The sequence below is a fragment of the Juglans microcarpa x Juglans regia genome, chromosome 3S, assembly GCF_004785595.1.
Source record: "Juglans microcarpa x Juglans regia isolate MS1-56 chromosome 3S, Jm3101_v1.0, whole genome shotgun sequence".
NCBI lineage: Eukaryota > Viridiplantae > Streptophyta > Magnoliopsida > Fagales > Juglandaceae > Juglans > Juglans microcarpa x Juglans regia.
The window spans coordinates 23,364,759-23,388,899 of record NC_054599.1 but is presented as its reverse complement, the minus strand read 5'-3'; the positions used below and the strand labels follow the sequence as shown (position 1 = coordinate 23,388,899).

Genomic DNA, 24,141 nt, shown 5'->3' with positions numbered 1-24,141 from the left:
AAGTCTATCATGACCTATGATCAATATTAGGGAAGGATAGGACAGGGAAGGTTCAAGTTAGGGAAAATCTTGTATACCGTCCAAAGTGTACCGTTCTAGTGTACCGTTGTAAAAAAATTTTTTTTATATTTTTTTTTACTTAGTGATTAAGGAAGTAATTTTAAGTATATTGGTGTATTTTTTATTTTTTAAAAATATTTAAATATATTAAAAAATATAAAAATAAAAAAAAACTAAAAAGTAACAAGCGGTAGAAACGAGCGGTGCTACTCAAGCGGCAGAGTAGCACCGCTCTTCAAGTTATTAGTGAGAATGAGCAGTGCTACAGTCACCAAAATAGTGTCCCGAATACAGTCACGAATAGTGCATTTTAGTTTTTCATTTTTCATTTTTTTTATGTATTTTTTTAATCATCATAAATATTTTTAAAAAAATAAAAAATTTACAACATCATTAAAAAATATTTCTTTAAATTTAAAAATTTTAAATTAAAAAAAAAAAAAAAAAAGAAAAAAAAAAGACTCATTCGGGACACAAATTGCGGTCCCAAAGCATTTCTGTAGTGAGAATACTGCTGGGGTCCAACAATTACAGATAGAGAGAGAGAGAGGTTGACCCTTATGGGGAGGACTGAGGAGGGACTTTGGGATGCATCGCCTAACAACAGTACATTAAGGATTTATACTTGGAATGTCACTGAAGTTATTTGAATTAATATGTTTTATTAGATTTTAAAAAAGAAATAAAAAATATTAAATATTATTTAAATATTTTTTTTAAATCTGAAAAAATAGTATTATTTTTTATATTTTATTTGAAAGTTTAGAAAAATTATAATCATTAGTTAATTGATTAAGTAAAAAGTTAAAAATTTAAGATCGAAACTGTTTTGCATTTAAATGATATTTGAAAATAAAATATTTGAAAATATTTGAAGATAATTATATTCCCAAACGGATTCAAACACATCACAGCCACACATGACCCACTTTTATCTTCCATGATCTTAGCCTTTTGGGTTTCTTCCTCTTATCAATTATCCCATATACTACTCCCTCACCAAACGAAGCTCCTACACTGCTCAAAGGGGTGGGCCAAAATTTCAAGAAATGTTAAAAATAAATATTCAAGATAGTATAAAACTTTGTTTTCCCCCCCAAAAAACTTTATATATATATATATATATATATTTCCTTTCAATAGTAAATGTTCCAATTCCATCCCTCACTCCCCCATATATTACAATAATCCTATAATATTCAAACCGGTATTAAGGAATAATGTTATATACAGACCTAGAATGTATAAATATCGTATAGTCATTTTGAAAAAGAGTATAGTCTACTATTAAAAAATTAATTTCCTTTCATGTAGGTTTCGTATTTAATTATTTTTTTTAAAATGATTGCACGGTACTTACACACTCACTACTGTAATTATTATATTTTTCTATATTAAAATAGGTTTCAACAAATTAAGGAGTGCAGTTTTGGATGCCCGGCGGGTTACAATAATCCTTGCACATTAATTTTCCATATATAATAATGTTGGGTTTGCACAATTTTCAAATTTGTCATCTATATATCAAAATCTTAAAATTATTTTAAAATATAATTGAGAGTTTGAACCCTTTGAATAATTAAGATCCCTTGCCTATTGTAGGAATCCAAAAGAAACCAAGACTAGGACCCACCATTAAGATCGTGCATGTGATGACGTTGGTGAAGGTTGAAGCTATTAAAAATCAGGATAAATGTGACCAATTATTTAAGATAAAAAATGATTATTTTATATTAAAATGAATTAATTATTATCGCAAATAGTCATTTTTACAATAATTAATCACAAATAATTATTTTTCTTGTATTGAAACAAATCGATGCTCTCTCTATTTTTTTTTTGAAGTAATAGTTTTAAGAACAAATAAACATATGTAGTACTATTAAAAAAATTATTTATTTATGATCAGTTATTTTTTATCAAAATAAATTTATTTTTATGATAAATTATTTGGAATGATAACGAATATTTAAATCTTCTATCTTTTAAATCATGTTTGGATAGTGAGAATATTTGAGAAGTATTGAGAATATTTATGAATAGTAGTAAAAAAGTAATAATAAAATAATAAATAATAAGTAAAAAATAATAAATAATAAAAAAATAGATAAAAAATAATAATAAAATAAAAAATAATGATAAAAATATTTAAGATATTCTTAATACCCAAACGTAACATGACCAAAGATAGGAAAAATATCTTATAGAATCTTCTAATGCTCTACCTAACACCTTTGAAAAAGGTGGAGGGGATGAAAAGTACCTCTTTTTTATACGTGGGAAGAGCCATTGGCCATTGCTATATACATCACATGAGCTCGCTCGATCCTTGTCCTTTTGCCCATGCCCATATATCTCTGGGATATTTTCTTTTCACTCACTGTTTTATTTTCTTCTTAGATATATATAATTTCTGCATATATCCATCTTATCTTCAAAAACTGCTATAATATAATATGCTTATTGGCTGATGATCTAATTGAGCCGAAACTACCTAAATCTGCATGCATGTCTAGCAAGCATATATAGTAAAGAAAATCAATGGTGGAAGATGCAGGAGTTTTTGGATATTGGTGGGTAATGGTGATCTTTCCGAGCCCTGCCATTTTGAATAGTTCCATAATTTCCATTTATTAATTGTAGAAATTAACTATGTTTGAAAGCTATATATTATATACTTGTGTTTCTGGATTAAAACATGCATGCAAACTTTTAATTCTAGGGTATAATAATTTGAATTTTATATAATTTTTCTAAGCAAACTTCCAAATTCATAACTAATTTTTTTCCCTTAAGTATCGCTTGGCAATCTTCAATTCTTCTGGGCTAGCTGTTTGTAACCTCTTGTGAAAGGAATACCGAATAATGGACTGAATTATTTAATATATCTGACCATATATTGTATAAGAAAAATTAACGTACAAGCTTATTTGCTGTCAGTTATTTTTACCACAAAATAAGTCAATTTTCATCATAAATAGTCATTTTTATTGCAAATAACTACGTTAAAGAAACTATACTAGGAACGAAATAAAGTTCATCAAATCAATAAAACTAAGCTAGCTAGCATTTCATCTTGATTCACAGTTTTTCTCTATGGCATTCTTGACGCATTGAAAATTGTTGATCAGCTTGATATATATTCTCAAGAATATATATATAGGGTTACATGTATATATATATATATATATATATATATATATATATAAGCAAGTGCAAGGTTAATTTGTTGGCTCATGGCCGCTTTGATAATTAATGTTAAGGACTTGGAAGGTTGGTATATAGGGGATGGGACCATGCACGGAGATTAGTTGCCAGTTTCTTCACACTTTTCATATATATATATATATATATATATATATATATATATATATGCCGTATATTCTTAGATCTGCTTTTATTATAATTTGGAAAAGATTGGTTACCCACCACTCCATCTTTCCCTTATTTCTCCTCCTCTCACTGCTTATCCACATGATGCCATTACCTTCAAGTTTATAAAATCCAACCGTCTTTCCAAAAAGATAAAACCCTAAAGAATCTGATCAAATGTTCTTTTTTGTTTTTGTTTTCTTTCGACAGAGATAAAAAAAAAAAAAAAAAAAAAAAAAAAAAAAAAAAAACTAGGAAAGAGGCCGTGGAATCCCATGTATCGCATGAATAAAACCATGCATATATGATAATTTATTCATCAAAAATAAAATCTGATCATACTATACATCAAAGAGAAACATATATGTTTTTCATGTAAATTTGTACGTACCATATTAATCTTTCTAAAAGGGGATAAGATCGAACGTCTTGTATTTCAAAAAATATATATAAAATAAATAAAATCCTTCCCTCTCTCCCACTAAAGAGCCCGTTCTTAGATTGTTAAAAACTCTTCATCTCTACCTGCTCGATCGTAGACTCGTAGTAAGTAGCAACAAACAATTACATCACCCTTTTGAAGAAAGCATGGTCTGGAAGGGGCCTGAAAACTCCAACTTTTGACTGGAAAAATAAAAGGGCAAAGGGAAATATTAAACAGATGGAAACAAAGTCTTTCGAAATTTAAAAAAAAAAAAAAATCAACGAACGTACATGATGATTCCAATAAGTGGAAAACATTCACCAATAATGTTCAACTCATGTAATAATGGTACTGTATGATCACTATTCATTACTAATTATACAAATTAGAGAAGAGAGAAAGCTAGACATGTTGTTTCACTCCAATCTGTTGAGTTAAATAATTCAAACCAAGTTCCATCTCATTTCGTTTCCAAGCTTCTGTAGTCCAACACTGCGCTTTTCATCCCCAAGAAATCATAACCAGGAGCAGTACTGCTACCACTGGTACTGCTACCAATAGTAGAAATCCTGCAACTGCAATCCTTACCATTCTGCAATCCCGAGCTGCAAGCAAAACATAGACTCACTACACCAGTCTTCTCCAATGGCTCATTCTGGTTTTGGTAAGGAGGGCAAATCGTAAGCTCAAGGTTCAAGTCCGGACACCGTTCTTGAAGTACTACTGATCTTTTTATGTCCTTCTCCCCAACCCCACTTTTTTCTTCTTCTTTGACTGCAGAGGCAGCAAAAGATATGGTGGTTTCATCCTGAGTAGCCTCGTTGATTGGCCTGTGAGTTGCAGGGTCAATTCCTCTGTTCAGAAGTTTTCTTCTTATATGGGTGTTCCAGTAGTTCTTTATCTCATTATCTGTTCTCCCTGGTAATCTCCCTGCTATCAGGGACCACCTACAGCAAAATTCAAGAAACCTCATTGATGCTAATAATTAATATAACATTTTATAAAGAAACAAAAAATCTAAGTTTTTTTTCTATGATATTAGACACATGCATGTATAAGCTGATTGAATATGTTAAGACTCACTTGTTACCAAGAAGGTTATGGAGTTTGATGATGAGCTCGTCTTCTTCTTCAGTGAAGTTGCCACGTTTGAGGTCGGGACGGAGATAGTTAATCCAGCGGAGCCGGCAACTTTTGCCACATCGGAGAAGGCCAGCGGCTTTAGGGAGTGAGCGCCAGCACCCCTCGCCGTGAGCTCGGATATATGCGATAAGACGATCATCTTCTTCTTTGGTCCATGCTCCTTTGTTTGTGTGAGCTTTCTCGCAGCAAGGAGACCTTCCCATTTGAGTGTATCAATTACCGATAAGAGTAGAAGTAGTACTAGTGCTGCTTGGATTTACAAAAATGGAGTTATATTTTTCCTGCTTCTCTAGGCCGCGCGCGCTTTATGCAGGGAGCTCAGCATGGCTTTATTATATGTGAGCTTTTTTATTCACAGAGAGAGAGAGAGAGAGAGAGAGAGAGAGAGAGAGGGAGAGTGAGAGTGAGAGAAGTGACCCTAATTGCTTCTAGATCATGTGAGTTGGTGAGACAGGTTAGAGGGAGTGGCTGGTGGCCCTCTCTCTTGATAATATACATTAGCATCATCATATATATAATAAGTTAAAAGGAAAATTAATATAGGTTACCTTCGGGTAGGTGTAAAGTAAGGTATATTAAAGTATGGGCAAGACAAGGTGTGTGATATCAGCTGGCCGGCCTTCTCCTTTTTCTGTCTCTGGACAGCTTCAGAAAAATTATACTAGTTTTATCTCATGAGCTTCTCTAACTCAGTACTAGACATGAACATGTACCATAATATATGTACAACTTATATTTTATCATGTTGTTGGAACTATCACCCATATTTAGGGTTTTTAAAGTAAAGGTGTACCCTAATTTTTCTTTGCTTGGCCAATTAAACCTTGTTCCTTACAGCTAAATATGAAGATTTCACTTCACTCCTTTGTTTTTAGATATTTATGGTTTGTAGATTATCTGCCATCACTCAGATAGCACACCTTAAAAAAAATTCAGGAGACGAATGTAATGAGTTGGATTCATGTTATGGTACCAAGGAAATATCTAATCTTGTCAGTTTTGGTTGGTTAGTTGCAGTGGACATGATCTAAGGAAAGGATTGTCCCAATGCATGGTTTATATATCTATACCTGTGCTTTAGTATATGGATGGTAGTTGTGGATCTTTATTCTATTGGTAGACTATCATGTATGAGAGAGAGAGAGAGAGAGAGAGAGAGAGAGAGGCTGGGGGGGGGACAGAGTGTTTCTAGAAGAGTTGGAGGTTGGGTAAGGGAGCTGGATGATGAAAGAAAAGGGGAGATCTAGGGAAAAGATAGATCGATAGTGAGTGTGGTTGTTGTTGTTGTTTGTGGGCTTTGGTTCACCTTCCTCTTTTCTTTTATTTTCTCGCTGCCAACCTTGTGGTGTAAGTTTCGGCCGCAATAGTAGGGTAGTAGGGTTAGGGATGCAGAGGTCGATTCATCTTTTTGTTGTTATCTCCCTCCAATGTGTGGTGCTATTTGTTACCCACCACCACCACCACAATATGGATTCTCCCCCGTCTCTCTCTCTCTCTCTCTCTCTCTCTCTCTCATCATGAAGATCAAGTGGATGTAAGAGCTTTGGATCACGGGCATAAGTTTTCAAAGAGGGAGATGCATGGCCACTTGTAAAATTTATTGGAGTGATCATGTATATAACAAGCCTCGTTTGTTTTTAATTTCTGTCAATTCATTTTATCTAATCATTATAATTTTTTTAAATTTTTACATAAAATAAAATAAATAATTCTACTTTTTCAAATCTAAAAATAAAAATAATATTAAAAAATATATTTTAACGATATTTTATTTAACTTTTAACTTTAATTTCAACTTATCTCATCTCATTTATGAAAACAAACGAGACAAGTTAATTATTCTATCCTAATTCCAATATTACACTGTTTTTAATGCCATTACCCCCATCAAGTACTATATATTCGGTCAATTCTCATTTTCTAAACAATAGATAATACCACACCAACATAGTAAATTGGAGTAATTAGAAAGAGTGTAATATAATATATATATATATATATATATATATATATATTTATATATATTCCATTATTTAACCCTTTCCTTACCATCCTTGCATCTAAGGACGTTGCACGCTTACTTTGCTTTCAAAACATCAATAAATAAACAACACTTGTCATCAAAGTTAGGAAAAAGTAATTTGTTTGATTTTGAAATTTATATATAATAAAAACTACTTGGGGAAACAATGGACAAGAAAGATCATATGAATAGGAATATTAATTAATCGTACGTGCCTCTACTCTCTACTCTCTCTTGTTTCAATCGCATGGGGCACTAATCGTCACGATCGGTGAGGTCGCTTTACTGCTAGTTGTTAGCATAATGAACTTATCTTAACCGATCTTCCCTAAAACATGAGCAAAAAAGGAAAAAAAAAAAAAAAAAACACATACACACACACACATTAAAAATCCACATATGAATCAAAACTTCAAAATGTGGCAAAAAGAATGAAAATCGTCATAACGTGGTTGGTTAGGCTCAGTGATCTGAAATGCATAGTGATAGGCAGAACATGCAGCAGCTCGTGAAAATTGTGTGCTTGGGTACGGAACCAAGCTTGTAGGGTTGTCCTAAAAACCTTTACCTAATTCTTCGGCTGCCCTACCTATGTGGGGTACTATGGACCATTACACTCTGCCGATTCAATGCCCCAACACAGTGGATAGAGCCTGAAAAATGGACTCTCCTCTGGTCCCAGTCTCTTTAACCTATAGAGCTCTTTCTTTGTATCCATCATTTCTTCCTTGTTTCCCTTGTCTTCAATTTATGTCAAGAATGATGCATTAAAACCCAACTAGAGAACATTGTTTGGTGAGAAAGATTGTTGAAGGTTTCTTGCAGAGCTGATAGGGAAAGAACACTACCTAATTCATTATAGAACCAACAAGATCTCTACCATACTCCACCAACACATTGATGAGGCATTTTTAAAGAGAGAATAATTCAGTTGTTCAATATCATATCACTACCAGGCATACTAAAAAAAGCCCACAGTCCCTCTTTTTTTTTTTTTTTTTTTTTTTTTTTTTTTTTTTTTATGCATACAGCAAGCTGTCTGTTTTGCACCCAAACCCCACATGCATGCAGATCTGAATTGTCAAAAAGACATCATTTTCCATTCTTATTTTGTAAGCCCTTCACAAAGATATTCCACTTCTCATTGATTGAACAGTTTAATAACGAAACCTTTCAAGAGGATGTGAAGAAAACTATTTAAATTGAGGACATTAATAGTTACTTCAGGGAGGTGAGAAAGTTCACTCTTATCTTTCTCCCTGTTCATCTGGCAGCCAAGCATTTAGTAAAGTCCTGGCCCATATTATTAGCAGATAAGAGGGGGGGGGGGGGGGGGGGGGGGGGGGAACATATAGCTTTCGTGTTGCATGTATCAAAAAACTAACTCAGTGCCACAGAATCATAGAGATAAAAACTGCAACGTGTGAGAAGATCAAATAAGGCATGTTCATTTCATTTTCTTGCGAACTTCATAGATGTAGCTCAAGATCACCACAGCAGCAGCCACCGCAACTCCAACAGCCCCTTGCGCTAGTATTGTGCTCTCTTTTGCAATTGCCTTGGAACCAGGGGAACTTGGAGCAAACCCGAGCTCTGATAGTTTCTTATGTGATTCTGCATAATCTCTAAAGAATGCATCCTCGTCCTGCATAATAAGTGAAATTGAGCAGCAAATAGAAGAAACATCATATCAAATTTAATAAACCAATGAAAAGGGGGTGACCTATACGGCCGTGTATACATCATCACTCTTAAAAAATCACAGAAGTCGCTCATATATGATTCAATTTTGCCCAGATTTGGAAGTTGGGCATTTGCCTCAAATTGCCCTGCCCAAGAACCAGCACAAATAGAACCTACCCATACAATGAGCAACCTTTGACTCATTTGGATTATAGGATCAGACCAGTGTTTAGTTTAGAGATGGACTAAATTGATTATTTCAAGGCAAAGAAAAAGGCAGAACCAACATCTAAGTCCCATTAAATGTTTAAAAAAAAAAATTTCCAAGTGTTTTTTTTTTTTTGGTTAAGAAAAGTTTTATTGGAATAGGCCCCAGGATCATGTCTGCCATATCAAAGTCTTGCTCCAAACCCAACCATTTGGTAAAAGGTTGGTGAGAAGCGATTAATAAAAGTGACACATTTAATCTATAACTCAACCTGAATCTAATTTTTTTTTCCCATCAAACTTGCATTGAATTAAAAAATAGAATACAAGAGGAGAGGGTAAGGGACCCTGACAAAATCCCCTTCACAGAAATTGCAGTGAATACAATAGGAAATAAAATAAAAACAGGCAATGGGACCAATAAATTGGACCCAAACCCAGGGGACCGCTGCAATAGCAATGTGGTTTTGATCTACATCCATGAAAGCAGCACTGCAACCATCTAATCTGGAGTTGTAGACAAAGGTCTTCACATCTTTTTCTTCTAGATTCTCGGCTAGGGAAAGCCATAACATAGTCGGATAGCTAGAATCAAACAGTCTGAGTCGTTGGCAGTCTTTCAAAGGTACACGCGGTGGAGCCGACGTCTGTGCTACACGCGCCGGTGCGGACAGAGCCTAGGGACTGGGGTCCGAAGGATCTAGAGGTGGGCAGTCCAGTTGTGCCACACGTGTGGTGGTAGGAGGCCAGAAAACGCGGCAACACGTAAGAAAGCCTCACGACTTTGGCGGCGCGTGTGGATCACACAACGATCGTTTGGCGGCTCCTCCACCAGGTTTTTGAAGATCGGCAGCTGGTGAACGCAGTGGCAGGGCCGTGTGGCATTTCGTCGGCCGAAAAGCTACAACATATCGGACATGTCCGATCTAGTGGGAAAAGAAAAGGAAAAAACCAAAGGAAAACTGGCAACATGCCGGAGAAACAAACCGGAAAACAAACTAAGTAGAAGTTGAGGAGAAGGAGAGGGATCACTTCTCCCTCCCTTCCGGTGAGGGTTTACGGTGTGGGAAGATTTCAAAGGGTGAGAGAGAGAGAGAGAGAGAGAGAGAGGCTTCTTTTTTTTTTTTCCCTTCACAACCTGAATCTACTTGAATCAAGTGAGTACTCAGTAGCAAAGTTTTGAATACCGTTTCGATTAAGGTACTGGAACGAAATACTTCGGTACCAGTACCGTTTCAGGATAGTCTATATATAGATAAATTAATTATATATGTATAAATTATATTTCAAAATAACATCAATGCAAGTCTTAAAAAGTTGGAACACATATTTATAAAACTTAATAATACTTGTAAGTTCTCAATCCAACTATTAAAAAAAATAATCACACATCTTCATCACGAAAAGGGAAGTAGGAATTTGATTTTCAATCCTCGAGAAAAGGGGATTAAAAAAAGTTAAGAAAATAGTTTTTAGATGTGAGAATTGGATTGAAAATTACGAAAATATACTGAAAATACAAAAATACAAAATTTCAGCTGGCACACTGAAAACCTGCCAGTACACCAAAAACCAGCCGGTATTAATCAAAACGCACCGAAATGGCTGGTATTTGACCCAGTACGAAACACCTATCTCCCCCGTGCTCGTCACTAGTCCAGCACGGTAAATACCAGTCGTACCGGCTGGTACGGCATGATATTCAAAACCTTGCTCAATAGGCAAGTCGGAATTTTTCAGGGCATGGGTGACCCATATTTGATTAATCTATGAAGGCAGGCCTAAGCTCTATAATGCCAAGTACATAATGAACACCAATATATGATGACATCAGGAAAAACAGGCAATGATAAACTCCAATGCAATTTTAAGTAGCAGGATGGTACCATGATAAATGTAAACACCTATCTATATTTCCAATCATAAAGATAACCTGGGTAACAATTGTATATTGGTTACTGAATTGAAACAAGAAAATTACCTTTGCATACAGCTCAACATAATGACGGAACTTAGGATCATCCAATAAAGCCTTGTCAGTTGGAAGTTGCAACAGACCCTCTGATTCCCCCTCCAAAAGTTCCCTGATATCAAGAGTAACTATGAATGGGCAACAGAAAATCAACAGCTCTCGAAAACACCTATAAGAAGGTGAAGACAAAATTTGCAAGCCCTAGTTGAAGTCATACACAAAATATGAGTTATCAAACTTCAGGGGCTCCTTAGTCCAAGGACCATCAAAACCTGATCTCTCTGGATGTGCCCTTCCCTGTTGCAACAGATAAAATGAAATGGCATAATCATGTGTTTATATTACCAAAGCAAACAATAAAAAGATGGAAACATGAGGAAAGAACTACCAAAGTGTGGCCCCCAGATAGTGCAACAATATCCTTGTCAGACAGACCCATCCGGTAAAAGATGTCCTTGAGATGTGGTGCACCTACAACCAATTGTCACGGAAAAAATAAACTCCAGTGTGTTTTGCAACCCTATATTCCACACGTGCAAGCACACAGCAAACTTCTCATCAGGCTCCATCACAATAAACTTAACTTAATCAAATGACAGAGGCTTGGAGAGAGGGGGCAATAATAGCAGCTAATGGCCACTCTACAACTTAATAGAGTGAATCTGACCACTTTACAACGCTATTGAGTTGCTACACATTTAGGCTCTCAGGTGCTATCTTCTCCCCATGAGCTAGAAAACCATATTGTGCACTATTATGAGACCCTTCTCTCAGAAACAGCTTCTTGGAGGCCGAAGCTTGATGCCTTGTCTTTTGAAGCAATTAACTCTCAAAGTGTGACTGTTTTGGAAAGACCTTTTGATGAAGAAGAGATCTACAAGGTTATCTCTAGGATGGCTAAGGATAAAGCACCAAGCCCGGATGGTTTTTCTATGGGTTTCTTTCAAACTTATTGGGACATAGTGAAAGGTGATGTTTTGCAAGTCTTTAGTGAATTTCACTCTTTTCAAAAGTTTGAAAAATCCTTTAATGCGACGTTCATTGCTCTCATTCCTAAGAAACATGGGGCTTCAATTATTGAGGATTTTCGCCCTATAAGCCTGGTTAGTGGTTTTTACAAGATTATTTCGAAGGTTCTAGCCAACAAGTTAAGCCCTGTGCTGGAACATATTATCTCCAAGCCTCAGAACGCATTTATCCGTGGGAGACAAATTCTTGATTCGGTGCTTATTGCAAATGAATGCTTGAATCATAGACTGCGTGAGGGAGGTTTAGGTATTCTTTACAAGCTTGACATGGAAAAAGCGTATGATCATGTGAACTGAGAATTCCTCCTATACCTGCTTGAGAGGTGTGGCTTTGGGGATAGGTGGATTTCCTGGATACGTCATTGTATTTCAACCGCCCAGTTCTCAATTCTAGTTAATGGTACACCGGCTGGTTTTTTTTTTAGTTCTCAGGGTTTACGGCAGGGAGATCCTCTTTCTCCTCTTTTGTTTGTTATAGTTATGGAGGCTTTAAGTCGGATGGTGCAAGCCACTGTTGGTGGAGGTTTCTTATCTGGTTTTCAGGCGGGCATTGGATCTGATGGCCCTATTACCATTTCACACCATCTTTTTGTAGATGACACCTAAGTCTTTTGTGAAGCGGATGATAGCCAGATCCAAACCTTACGAGCATTGTTACTTTGTTTTGAAGCAGTGTCAGGGCTTAAAGTGAATCTTTGTAAGTTCGAGATGGTTCCGATGGGTGCAGTCTCAAATATCCTTAGTTTAGCAAGCCTTTTGGATTGTAAGGTGTCCTCTTTACCAATGAAATATTTGGGTCTTCCGCTTGATGCAACTTTCAAGGCAAGAGCTATATGGGATGGGGTGGTAGAAAAGATAGAAAAAATGTTGGCTGGTTGGAAACGGGTGTATTTATCAAAAATGGGTTGTCTTACTCTTATCAAGAGTACCCTTACTAACCTTCCCACATATTTCTTATCTCTGTTTCCTATGCCTGCAGGGGTGGTGAATAGGATCGAGAAACTCTTTAGGGCATTCTCATGGGGAGGGTTTTTGGGAGGAGAAGAAGTTTCATTTGGTTAGTTGAAAGACAGTATGTGCCACAGTTGTATATGGGGGGTTGGGAATGTGTAATTTGAAAACTTTTAATAAAGCTTTATTGGGGAAATGGCTATGGAGATATCACTCGGAGGGAGGATCATTGTGGAAGGAGATTATAGTCGCTAGATATGGTGCTGCTTGGGGTGGTTGGTGTTCCAATAAAATGAGAGGGGGGTATGGTGTGGGTTTATGGAAGTTTATAAGGAAGGGGCTGACCTTGCTTCGAAAAACAGATTCATTTTGTAGCCAGTGAGGGCAATCGTATCAGTTTTTGGCAGGACGTGTGGTGTGGTGATCACGCATTGGAAAGGGCTTTTCTGGCTCTCTATCGTATTGCAGCTAATAGGGAGGCTTCAATGGCGGATATGCGGTTATCTGTTCATGGTTCTCATCAGTGGAATATTCTGTTTAATAGGAATTTTCATGATTGGGAACTATCTATTGTCTCAAATTTTTTCAGTCTACTATATTCCATGAGGATTCCTCTGGCACAGTGTAATAGTTTGAAGTGGAGGTCTAATAATCACAAAAAATATACAGTTAAGGCGTATTATAACATTTTGGTTACACAAGACCATAATCCATTCCCTTGGAAGAATATTTGGAGGTCTCGTGTGCCTTCTAAAGTAGCCTTTTTTGTATGGAACGCCGCTCTTGGGAAGATCTTGACCACAGACAATCTGCAAAAGAGAGGATGTGTAGTGATGGATTGGTGTTGCATGTGTAAAAAGAATGGAGAATCTGTGGACCATCTCTTACTACATTGTGAGGTAACAAGGGTGTTGTGGGATGAAATCTTCCAAAGGGTTGATGTGGGTTATGCCTTTGAGGGTGGTGGAACTGTTGGGTTATTGGAGGAAGATGCAAGGCTATCAGCAAGTGGCAGCAGTGTGAAAGATGATCCCGTTGTGCATCATGTGGTGTATTTGGACGGAAAGGAATGCACGTTGCTTTGAAGATAAGGAACACACAATAATTGAGCTAAAGAATTTATTTCTCGACACCTTAATGCTTTGGTTTTCCGTTATTGTATTAAACGGGGACAATGTCCATGATTTCTTATCTTTAATTTATCGTCCTCAGAATGTTTTTAGGTGTTCTTCCATATACTTCCTTATATTTCACTCAAGATTTCACATCAAGAGTTCTTTGCAAATGAATTTGTAAGTCACTCAAGAATCATATAAAGAAAACAACTAATTCATAATTTTTCTTCATTTTTTTTTATAAGTAAAAAAAAAAATGTTTTTTTCTTCATACAAATGCTTTTTTGGGTTAAAGTCGTTGAGTATTGTTTAAGTATTGGACAGACCGACCTTGTTTAGCATCTGGAAGTCGCCCTTCCTTGGGACAAACATTTGAATCCTAAAAAAATGACAAATTGTCAATGCAAAGAAATGAATGTGTAATAAGCTATATTCTAAAATATGCCACAAAATACCTTCCTGCCAGGAACGAAGGAAATGGTTGGTCCTCCAGTGACCTCGACCGCAACAACACCAGCAAGCTGAAAACACAAGTTTTGATTACAAGTCAGTTCACTCTTGAGACTTACATAGCTCTATTTAGTTCTGATTTATCAAGAAACACATTTCCTCTCTTTCTAAGCTCTACATTGATATCTTCATCAGTTCTCCCAATCAATAAAGCATAGATTATAAGCAATATGAATTTTTCACCATCATCACCTGGTATAGATCTGCATATGTAATCTTTGGATGCTTAGACTTCACTTCCTCTAACATCAGAAAGAGAACACCCATCAATGTAAAGAACAAGAAATTTTCAAATCAATTTTTGGATACAACTTTCTAGAAAAGTTAACAGTTGAAAGGATTCCCATAACTTCAAATATAATCATTTGCATTCCAATTTTTTCAACAAGTTTTCTTTCTTCTAACATAGTTGTCTTAAGTACCTGTCTATAATAGAAGACATTTAAAAAGCTCAAGCTTGTAACTAGAAAGCTATATCCCAACATGTGCTTGTTAACGAGAACGATCAGCCTATCACTAAATGATGGGGAAACGTCAACTTATTATAAGTGACTTCCTTATGAAAGTAGATACAGCCTAGCCTTAAGGGCATGGTGATAACAAAAGAAATAGGCACCCGACATCCAAGCCTCTCTAAGGGTGGGTTTGGATACACAATCTCATCTCATCTCATCTTATCATTACAACTTTTCCAAATTTCTATACAAAAATATAATAAATAATTCAACTTTTTCAAATCCCAAAATAAAAATTATACTAAAAAATTATATTTAACAATATTTTATTCAATTTTCAAAAAAAATCTCATTTCATCTCATCTGAACTCTCTATCCAAACCCACCCTAATTCTATGAAGCTTATTAGAGAGTGATGCCACATGAGATTCCTAACCAGGGAGACAAGGCTAACTTTTCAATATGCTTCCAATTAATCTATCAAATAAATTAATCTAGGAACAAATTGTGGTATTTAAAGAAAAAAAAAAAAGCTTACCACACCAATCAATGGCTTTCTTCAATCCACTGTTAGAACCATGACTATACTCTTCCTCATTCCTAATTGACCCATTAGCTCCACCAGTTTTTGTCTTTGCATCATATGTGCCCGCATCATGCCACCTACAAAGGAGAAAATGCATATAAATACATAATGACAAATTATACACTAATCCCACAAAATAAGCGGGAACAACAAGTAAAAGATGGGATTTAAACTTAGGACTACCGCCTCTAATACTAGTATAAATTATCAATTCTCCCATAACCCTAAACTTTGAGGAAACTCGATCAGTATTGTAACAGATGAAACAGCTTATAAAATCATTAAACAAAATTATTTACAGAAAAACACATATATTTGCTTCATTCGAAGTAAAGAAAAATAAATAAAAATTATGACGAGAATTAGCCATCATCATTTCGATTGTTGACCCAACACAGCTACTTTAAATAACTCCTTTGATCCTTTTCTACTTTTAAACATAGTCTAAAACTAAGGCCTCGTTTGGATTTGAAACTTATTTTAACTTCTCTCATCATTACAACTTTTCCAAATTCTCATTCAAAATATAATAAACAATTTAACTTTTTCAAATCTCAAAACAATAATAATATTAAAAGTAATATTCTAATAATATTTTATTCAACTCATCTAAAATCATCTCAACTAATCTCTGAATCCAAACTAGGCCTAAATAAATTACTTGTCCTGTTTCTACTTCTTTTTTGGCCATAACCTAAGCTAAAACAGCTATATGCTTATCAATTATCATTTCCATTTTGCTTCGCTTCCTTGTCTCGCAATTTCTAGGCAAAATCAAACAGGAAAGCGCATAGAGAGAGAGAGAGAGAGAGAGAGAGAGTACGCCAATCGGAGCATGATGGGAGCGCAGTTCCTGGAGGCGATGAGGGCACGGAGATTGCGACGAGCCTTATCAATCTCCTTGAGGTACTCTGTGTCAACGACTGGTAACGCCATGTAAACCCTCTTCGCAATCTAGTCACCGACTCGCACTACAGCCAACGAGAGAGAGAGGGAGAGGGAGAGGGAGAGGGAGAGACGGATGAAGCAGATTACGATGATTGGTTAGGATTAGAAGCCGCGGCACAGTCCCCAAGGAGCAGAGGTTTTTGATGACCAATGATGTCACAACTCGAAACGACCTCTACGTGTCAATAATACAGAGCTACAAAATTGCAAAAAGACAGACCAATTTTTCCGATTCCCCCTCTCAGTATTAAGTAGAAAAATTTATTTTAGTGCCTAATTAAAAGAGAGATTAATTTTCAGTTTTCAAATACGACTTAAAATAGAAACGTGAAAATATTTCTAAACATTTGTCTATAAAGAAATGAGAAATATTTGCAGTTGTTGAACGCAATTCATCAGTTACTATTTATTTTTATATTCTTGTATTTATAATCTTATAAAATGTGAGAATAGTTTTTATAAAATGTGTTGATGATTTTCTTAAGGTCTGAAACGTGAAATAGTGAATAGTAATTGGTGAAAAGAATTTTTCTTTGCAAAACACATTTTTAAAAAAATTAAATAAATTTAAAATTTATATAAAAAAATTATTTTTTGAACGATAGGCTCCAAATTTTTTTAATAGAAATACGATTTTCCTAATGGGATTATTCGTGAAAAATCAAACTCATGGAGGTGTAAATCGCAATTGGGAATTATTAGTACAACCATGTACATGTAGAACAAACACATTCACATGGTATATAATATTTAAAAAAAAAAAGAAGAAAAAAAAATCCCCCAATAAAGAGGGAAAAATATTTTAAAAAGAAAAAACAAGAAGAGAGTAAGCTCATAGAGTCCTCCATTGTAGCTCGATCTGTATACGTCCATTCTTGGAGTCTATAAGATGGTACTTCTCGTTGATTCGTTTGTTGGAAACGACATCCGACAGATTGATATCGATGTAACCCAGTGATTCCTGTTTCAACATAAGAAACCATTCGTCTAAGAACAAAAACAAAACTAAAGAGGAAAAACTTCGTTTATATCGAAGAAAAGAGACGTGATAGCCATACAAAAAAAAAAAATGAATGTCATTTTATAAGACAATGCTTGTTATACTTGTAAAAAAAAAAGCAGCTGCAGCGCCAACCTTTGGATGCAGCAGGCCTATTCTCGATGAGCTGCTGCTGACAACCTCTACATGCATTCTGTCATTAATGGGAGGCTCCTCCAGCCTAAACGAGAACTCCTCTTCCCACCTTGGATCTCTGTTCTTCTTTACGTGCTGTACCAGAATAAGAAAAATGAGAATCATAATCCATAGATCCATGAGGCAGCAACCAACCCATATAGTTCGCGAGGTGAAAGTTATTAACTTGTAGGAACATTGCTTCACTTCAAAAACTAGAGAGGCAACATGAAACATAGTTGAACCATATGAACAAAAAATATATATAAATGGTCTGTTATCTTCATACCTTAGTCCTTTTCTCTTCTCCTCTGAAAAGAATCCGTACGTAGGGATTAGTGTGGTGCTTCCCTTCGACGTCTTGAGCTTCATGAACTATAACTACCAGCACCCCTCCACCAGCAGGAGTTCCCTCTGGCGCCTTCTGTACCGTCTTAGTTTCTTCGAAACCTTTTGTTAAGTCTTCCTCTTTGAAAGGCTTATATGTCAATTCCACCACAAGATGCCCACGTGATTTTTCATTTGAAACATTTGAAACATCGTTTAAGTCCATATTTTTAAGGAGGTCCAAAGTCACAACTTTTAGCTCCTCGGGGGATAGTTCTTTCAGAGGGACTACATTCATACCCATCTTGTCATGTTTGCCAACCTACGGAAAGTGAATATAAAGCTTCAGACGCATGGCATGAAACAGGAAAAACAACTTCTGTCCAAATATTTTTAATTGTTCACCTGCTCCCAATCATAGACACGAAGCTCTAAAGACTGGGTTTGTGGATCTTTAACAACGATATTGAACTCCTCATTCCATTCAGGGTTCAAGTTTTTGTGCTTCACAGTGGTCTTCTTTGCTGGAAGCTTATCGTCAGTGAGCTTCAGTTTCACATAAGGGTCTGATGCACCTAGAAGATCTTTCTTCTTTAGTTTCATGGCCCTCACTACCTTCACGTGGAGAATTCCGACTGGCCTTTTAAAGGCTCTTTAAAATTCCAATATTTTTGTTAGCCAAATCATATAATTGGCAATCCAAAGACATACAATCATAGAAAACAATGCAAAAACCTACTTTGCTGGATCCAAAATAGGCACTTCCAGGGTTTGGGGCCATAGATACATTTTTGAGACCTGATCTTTTATGAACTCCTGCAGAAAAATCACTTCTGAAACCGTTAAAACCATAGATGATAACAACTAGTACTTATTTTAGTAGCTGTGATGGATGAGCAAAATCTTCACTTGGCAGGCACAATGTCCACACATTCATCTATCTACGATATGAAACACAAATTCTCCATGCAAATAAGGAACTCGCCCCTGCTTTAGCGAAAGGAACTAGAAAATGTTGACACCAATTTTTATCCCAAGTACTGGGATCGCAAAAAGGAGAAGAAGAGGTCATGGGGAGGACTAAATGAAATGTATACCATAAGGTTTTGTACCTGGACAAACCTGTAGAGGCCAGGTATTGACATAAGATCAGCCCCAATAAGCTTTAGTCCAAAGTCAACATGTGGCTGCAAAATGAAGAAAACATAATCAGGAGAGAAGGATTCCTCACAGAGCATACGAATACAAATTGTGTTGGACCAAGATGATTCCAAATGGAAGACCCTCCTGGAAATCCAATTTCAGGATTTTCTGAGCCTACTCAAATGGATAGTTTAAAGCGTGGTAAAGGTAAGATTGATACATAGGAAGTGTTTCAAAACTACTATAAAAAAGGCACATTGGCTGAGTTAGAATGCTGCAAAGTACTAATAAAGTATTCTGATACCGACAAGCATATTGGATCTAATCTGATAAGGTTACTGTCTATTTAAGTATCCATGTAGTATCGACCAAAGGAAATATATGCGGACAACAGTAAATAACTATACCCATAATCAAGCTTTAAAAAAAAACTATAACTATAATCACAAACCTTGTCCATGAGAGACACATAGATTTTGGCAAAACAAGGAAAGCTTGGAACCAATGGCTTCAAGGTGATACGTGGTGCAGCAAACACTTGCAAATCCACCACCTGAAATCATCCCAACTGAACAATATTTAGAATCAGCTCCCTCCCTCCCTCCCTTTCTCTCATATCACAAAATCTTCCTTGCTGTGTAAAACAAACCAATCACCTGGACAGTTGCTTTCAACCCAAATGCTTTAACAGCAACAGTGATATTAGGATTTGCAGCCCATTTTATGAACGGTTCCATAATCAACTCCTTCTCATCAGTGATATAAACTTTCATGCCTGAAATAACAAAAGTTGCAGAAAGTTATACCATAAACACAAAATAATTTTCACTTATTTATGAGTAAGGAGGCGAAAAGGTACTCAACTGTGAAAAAAATAAAATAAAAGACTTGAAAGGCTCTCCATATACAGAATAAGCATAAAGGATTTCATAGCAAAATAGAGAGCCCCCTAAATGTATCCAGAATGCAGGTAGACAAACCTTGAAAAGTTGGTGGAAGGGATCCTAACGTAAATGCTTCAAATTCAACAGACTCGATTTTATATTTGGGAACTTGATCAGCAATTATAGGCTTTGCAATGTTCCTTGCAGTCATGCAAATTGCCTATGAGAAAATAAAGAGCATCAAATACTTATGAAGCAGTTAAATACCATAAAAATAGATCAAATGAAATTCAGGAGCAGTTGGACCTTGTTAAGATATGGCCACATATACTCAAGAAACTTGTTTATCCAGTCAACCTTCACAAAAACAAACACAATTGGAACATCAAAAAATTTGCGATTTTCAAGACAAAACCCAATTAAAACACAGAATATGTGGCAGCATAATAAAGAAGTTTATGCGTACTACTTTACATACCCGATCATAGTCTGGATTTTTCACCCAAAGTGGTATCTCAGGAAACATCCGCTGCAAAGTTTCTGAGTCTTGCTCTACCAAGGGACGTATTACAGGATCCTGATCACAGTGCCGTACCAGTCATAACCCGGGAACAAGAAAACTCGAAGTCAACAAAAATAACACGATATTTCACGACACATAAATACTGCAGGAGGTCAATAATTTTATCCTTTAGGCATTATATCACCTTTTTCCCCTCTTATTTTAATGAGTAGTCTAATCAACAACAACAAAAAAAGACCAAACTGAATTATCCACATTGGCAAATAACTAACTCAATATACAACATGATTAGTTCACGTGTTAGTAATCCAATTTATTTCTTCTTCTTTGTTCTCTTTTCCTTTCCTTTTGCTTTCTCGACAACCAAACAGAGCATTAAAAGGCTATAACTCCAACTCCGAACCTATATACATAGATGAGAACATACAAAGCAATATATATATATATACAAAATGCGAGTTTATATATATATATATATAGGAAGAGATAGTGGGGTACCTTAACATCGCTGGGTTGGAAATAGATGAAGAAGAAATACCCAGCAACAAGACCAATAGAAATCCCTACTCCAAAACCGCAAAAACCCAATATGGTACTGAAGAAACCCATCCCAAACCTCCTTCCAAAATCCAAACAAAGTTTTCCCACGAACTAAACACCCCCGAATCACAACTTTCTCTCGCTCTCTCTTAACTGCTCAAAAACTCCAACAAAGAGAGAAAAAAACCCACTTCCAATCCCCTCGAATTCTCCTCAGATCACCAAAACAAACAGGTATAATAATAAAGCAAAAACATAATATAATGGCTTATTTGTCGTCGTCGATTGGGGTCAAATGGAATGCATTGAGGATGGCGTACAGATGGGTGCCACTTGGCACTGGAGCATTGACGGAAGGACAACGCAAAGCACAAATCTTGATTTTCTTTAATTATAGAAAGTTTAGTTCATCTTCCGGTTTAGTTCACGCAATTCCTGTCGAGCTGGCTCGGGAAGAAACAATCAGATGCATCGCATACAGGTGAGATCGTACACGTGGCAGATTCTCGAGGTCGTAATGGCTGAGGAGTGATATCAGTATGTGGAAGTGCCACTTGGCACCTCGAGGTGCTTTTTTGGACTGGGCGGTGATTCTGTGTGCTTGGATCTGCCGTCTGCGTTTGACATTGGTTCCAGACTGTGGGCCCCTTTTGGATCTGTCGTTGACCGTTTGACCAAATCCCAACAATGAACAAACTGAAGAAATAAAAGGTTGACATTATTAAACTTCAGTAAAAAGAACCAGGCTTGGCCCCATTTTCACTGGTTTTTTCTGAATTTTTTGTTTTCATAATTATTACCAACTCATTCCATTTAATAATTATAATTTTTTTAAATTTTTATACAAAATAAAATAAAATAATTTAATTTTTTCAAATCTCAAAATAAAAATAATTTTAAATAAATATATTCTAACAATATATTATTTAACTTTTAACTTTAATTTGAATTCATTTCATCTCATGGGAGAAAACAAACAAGACCTAACCTTTTTTATGCTTATGTAAATATTAAGACAGCTTTATGGTGTATAAATTTTGTACAAATTTTTTTTTTTAAAGTAGAGACATTATGAAAAAAAAAATTATATGTATTTTAGATGTGTTCCACTTTTTTAATTATGTGTACAATACTTACGCAAACTGACGTATAAGAGTAATAATATATACACAATACTAATTTTATTGGACCACAATCAATGACGGGATCCAAAAGTTTACATCTTAAATATGGAAACCTTCACCTCATAATAGTATAAAGATAAATTGGGATGTTGTTATAGATAAAATTGGTTATAAAATAAGAGTACGAGCCATTACTCGTGATTGGGAAGGTAAAAGTATTGGCCTCGATGAGAATAAACAAAATCTTATTCCCTGGCCCCTGGCTTTCTCGTAGCATACGTCTCTAGAGCTCTCCAAGCGATCATCTTTGCTCTTGATTTCATTTTATTTTAAAATATAGGCGTGTAAAATGTTAAGTAGCTCTCTCAAAGTTACCGCTAATATGTATTTTTTTCTATTTTTTATGTTGAAAAGTACTCCCATTGCATTTATCTGTATTTTTTTATTTTTAATATTTAAAAAAAAATACACAACAAAAATATAAATAAATTAGTAGTAACTTGGGACTGAGTAGAAGCACCATGTATATATATATTCAAAAATTTTAGGCAATATATTAGTCGCATCATGGTAAATGTGGACATAAATAATGAATTTATAAATTTAAAAAAAAAATGAATTTATGAATGTAATCTGTTACTAGTCATCACCCTTGAAAGGACGTATGTAGGACTCGCATGCGAGATGTTTTACACATACGCATAAAATGTGAAGAGCTGAATGGTGACATGACATACATGCCGAATTGGTGCCACAGACATCCCATATTGTCTTTTTATTGTTTGTTTTGAAATCCTTGGACTTGTTTAGTAACAGTTTCCACTACCATACAACAACATGGGCTCAGCAGCTGGGAAGCCCCCCCGGGCCCCTGGTTTCTACCTGTTTTTTTCCTTTGGTAGGGTTGGTCTTGTCAAGTTATGCATTTAAGTAATTTCGAGGCATAATTTTAGCTTGGATGGATTTGAAAGGTGAGGTGAGATGAGATGAAAATTGAATAAAATATTATTTTTTAATATTATTATTATTTTAATATTTGAAAAAGTTGAATTATTTATTATATTTTATGCGATAATTTAAAAATATTATAATACTTAAATGAGATGAGATGAGATGAAATATTTTTTATATCTAAATCTAGCCATTCTACTATCCTTCCTCTTTGTGGCATAGGAGGAGGTGAGGGTGTTAAATCTTAGACTCCATTTAGATATAGAAACACTCTCAACTCATCTTATCTCATCTCATCTCATCTTATCTTATTATTATAATTTTTTCAAATTTTCGTATAAAATATAATAAACAATTCAATTTTTTTAAATGTCAAAATAATAGTAATATTAAAATATATTTTATTCAACTCATTTAAAACTATTTCATCTCATCTATTATCCAAATCAGACCTTAATTTCATATAACTTTTAATAAAATTATAAGATTAGAGCCAAAATATAGATATAAAAAATATTCTTACCAAATATTTAATAAGGATCTTAAAGTTTTTCATTCGTCTGTTTCTCGTCTACTTTAAATTTTATAGCTCTTAACCCCTATTTGAAAGTGAGGTTATACCAGCCAGTCTTTTTAAGAAGCATGAGATGTGGTACTTACAAGATATGGCATGAACTAGGAAACTTGTCCTATATAATTATGGAGTAAGCAAGTTTTGTGTATTTATTTTAAAAAAATAAAAATTTATTATTGAAAAGTATATTTTTTTATTATATAAATAGGGATGTAATTGATCTGGTTCGGTCTGAATTTAGACAAATTTTAGAACTGAATTAATATGTACCGATTTTAAAAAATCATAAATTGGTACAAACCGATTTTTTGGATTTTTATTTTTACATCCCCATATGTGAGTATCAAATTTACCTAATTTTTTTTTAAAACGAGTACAGGAAACTTACATAATCTATTATTGCAAATATAGTTCTCAAGCAACA

General features: G+C 35.1%; 3 protein-coding genes across 3 annotated transcripts; all 3 read right to left on the bottom strand.

The window, feature by feature from the left end:
* Positions 1–4,172: 4,172 nt before the first annotated feature.
* LOC121258559 (myb-related protein 308-like) lies at positions 4,173–5,596 on the bottom strand. The gene is made up of 2 exons (XM_041160094.1): positions 4,940–5,596; positions 4,173–4,803 (listed from the first exon to the last, which is right to left on the bottom strand). The coding sequence occupies exons 1-2, from the start codon at positions 5,200–5,202 to the stop codon at positions 4,317–4,319; spliced, it is 750 nt and encodes a 249-aa protein (XP_041016028.1). The 5' UTR covers positions 5,203–5,596; the 3' UTR covers positions 4,173–4,316.
* A 2,773-nt stretch (positions 5,597–8,369) lies between these two features.
* LOC121258558 (L-ascorbate peroxidase 3) lies at positions 8,370–16,617 on the bottom strand. The gene is made up of 9 exons (XM_041160092.1): positions 16,353–16,617; positions 15,482–15,606; positions 14,681–14,730; positions 14,434–14,499; positions 14,309–14,357; positions 11,273–11,355; positions 11,102–11,181; positions 10,894–10,996; positions 8,370–8,667 (listed from the first exon to the last, which is right to left on the bottom strand). Exons 1-9 carry the CDS (start codon positions 16,463–16,465, stop codon positions 8,470–8,472), a joined length of 867 nt encoding a protein of 288 aa, XP_041016026.1. The 5' UTR covers positions 16,466–16,617; the 3' UTR covers positions 8,370–8,469.
* Positions 16,618–17,157: 540 nt separating this feature from the next.
* Positions 17,158–21,450, bottom strand: LOC121258479 (synaptotagmin-1-like). Its single transcript, XM_041160002.1, has 12 exons — positions 21,027–21,450; positions 20,484–20,582; positions 20,312–20,362; positions 20,102–20,225; positions 19,778–19,896; positions 19,573–19,674; positions 19,091–19,165; positions 18,718–18,794; positions 18,384–18,630; positions 17,941–18,300; positions 17,613–17,747; positions 17,158–17,438 (listed from the first exon to the last, which is right to left on the bottom strand). The coding sequence occupies exons 1-12, from the start codon at positions 21,135–21,137 to the stop codon at positions 17,310–17,312; spliced, it is 1,629 nt and encodes a 542-aa protein (XP_041015936.1). The 5' UTR covers positions 21,138–21,450; the 3' UTR covers positions 17,158–17,309.
* Positions 21,451–24,141: the final 2,691 nt, after the last annotated feature.

Coding starts and splice junctions, on each gene's coding strand:
- LOC121258559 (XM_041160094.1), bottom strand. CDS start 5,202: ATGGGAAGGTCTCCTTGCTGCGAGAAAGCTCACACAAACAAAGGAGCA. Junction 4,804..4,939: donor CATAACCTTCTTGGTAACAA/GTGAGTCTTAAC, acceptor ATTTTGCTGTAG/GTGGTCCCTGATAGCAGGGA.
- LOC121258558 (XM_041160092.1), bottom strand. CDS start 16,465: ATGGCGTTACCAGTCGTTGACACAGAGTACCTCAAGGAGATTGATAAG. Junction 15,607..16,352: donor CCCATCATGCTCCGATTGGC/GTACTCTCTCTC, acceptor TCTCCTTTGTAG/GTGGCATGATGCGGGCACAT. Junction 11,356..14,308: donor ACTTCCAGATGCTAAACAAG/GTCGGTCTGTCC, acceptor AATTGGTTGTAG/GTGCACCACATCTCAAGGAC.
- LOC121258479 (XM_041160002.1), bottom strand. CDS start 21,137: ATGGGTTTCTTCAGTACCATATTGGGTTTTTGCGGTTTTGGAGTAGGG. Junction 18,301..18,383: donor GTGTCTATGATTGGGAGCAG/GTGAACAATTAA, acceptor CACTTTCCGTAG/GTTGGCAAACATGACAAGAT. Junction 17,439..17,612: donor TAGGCCTGCTGCATCCAAAG/GTTGGCGCTGCA, acceptor ATGTTGAAACAG/GAATCACTGGGTTACATCGA.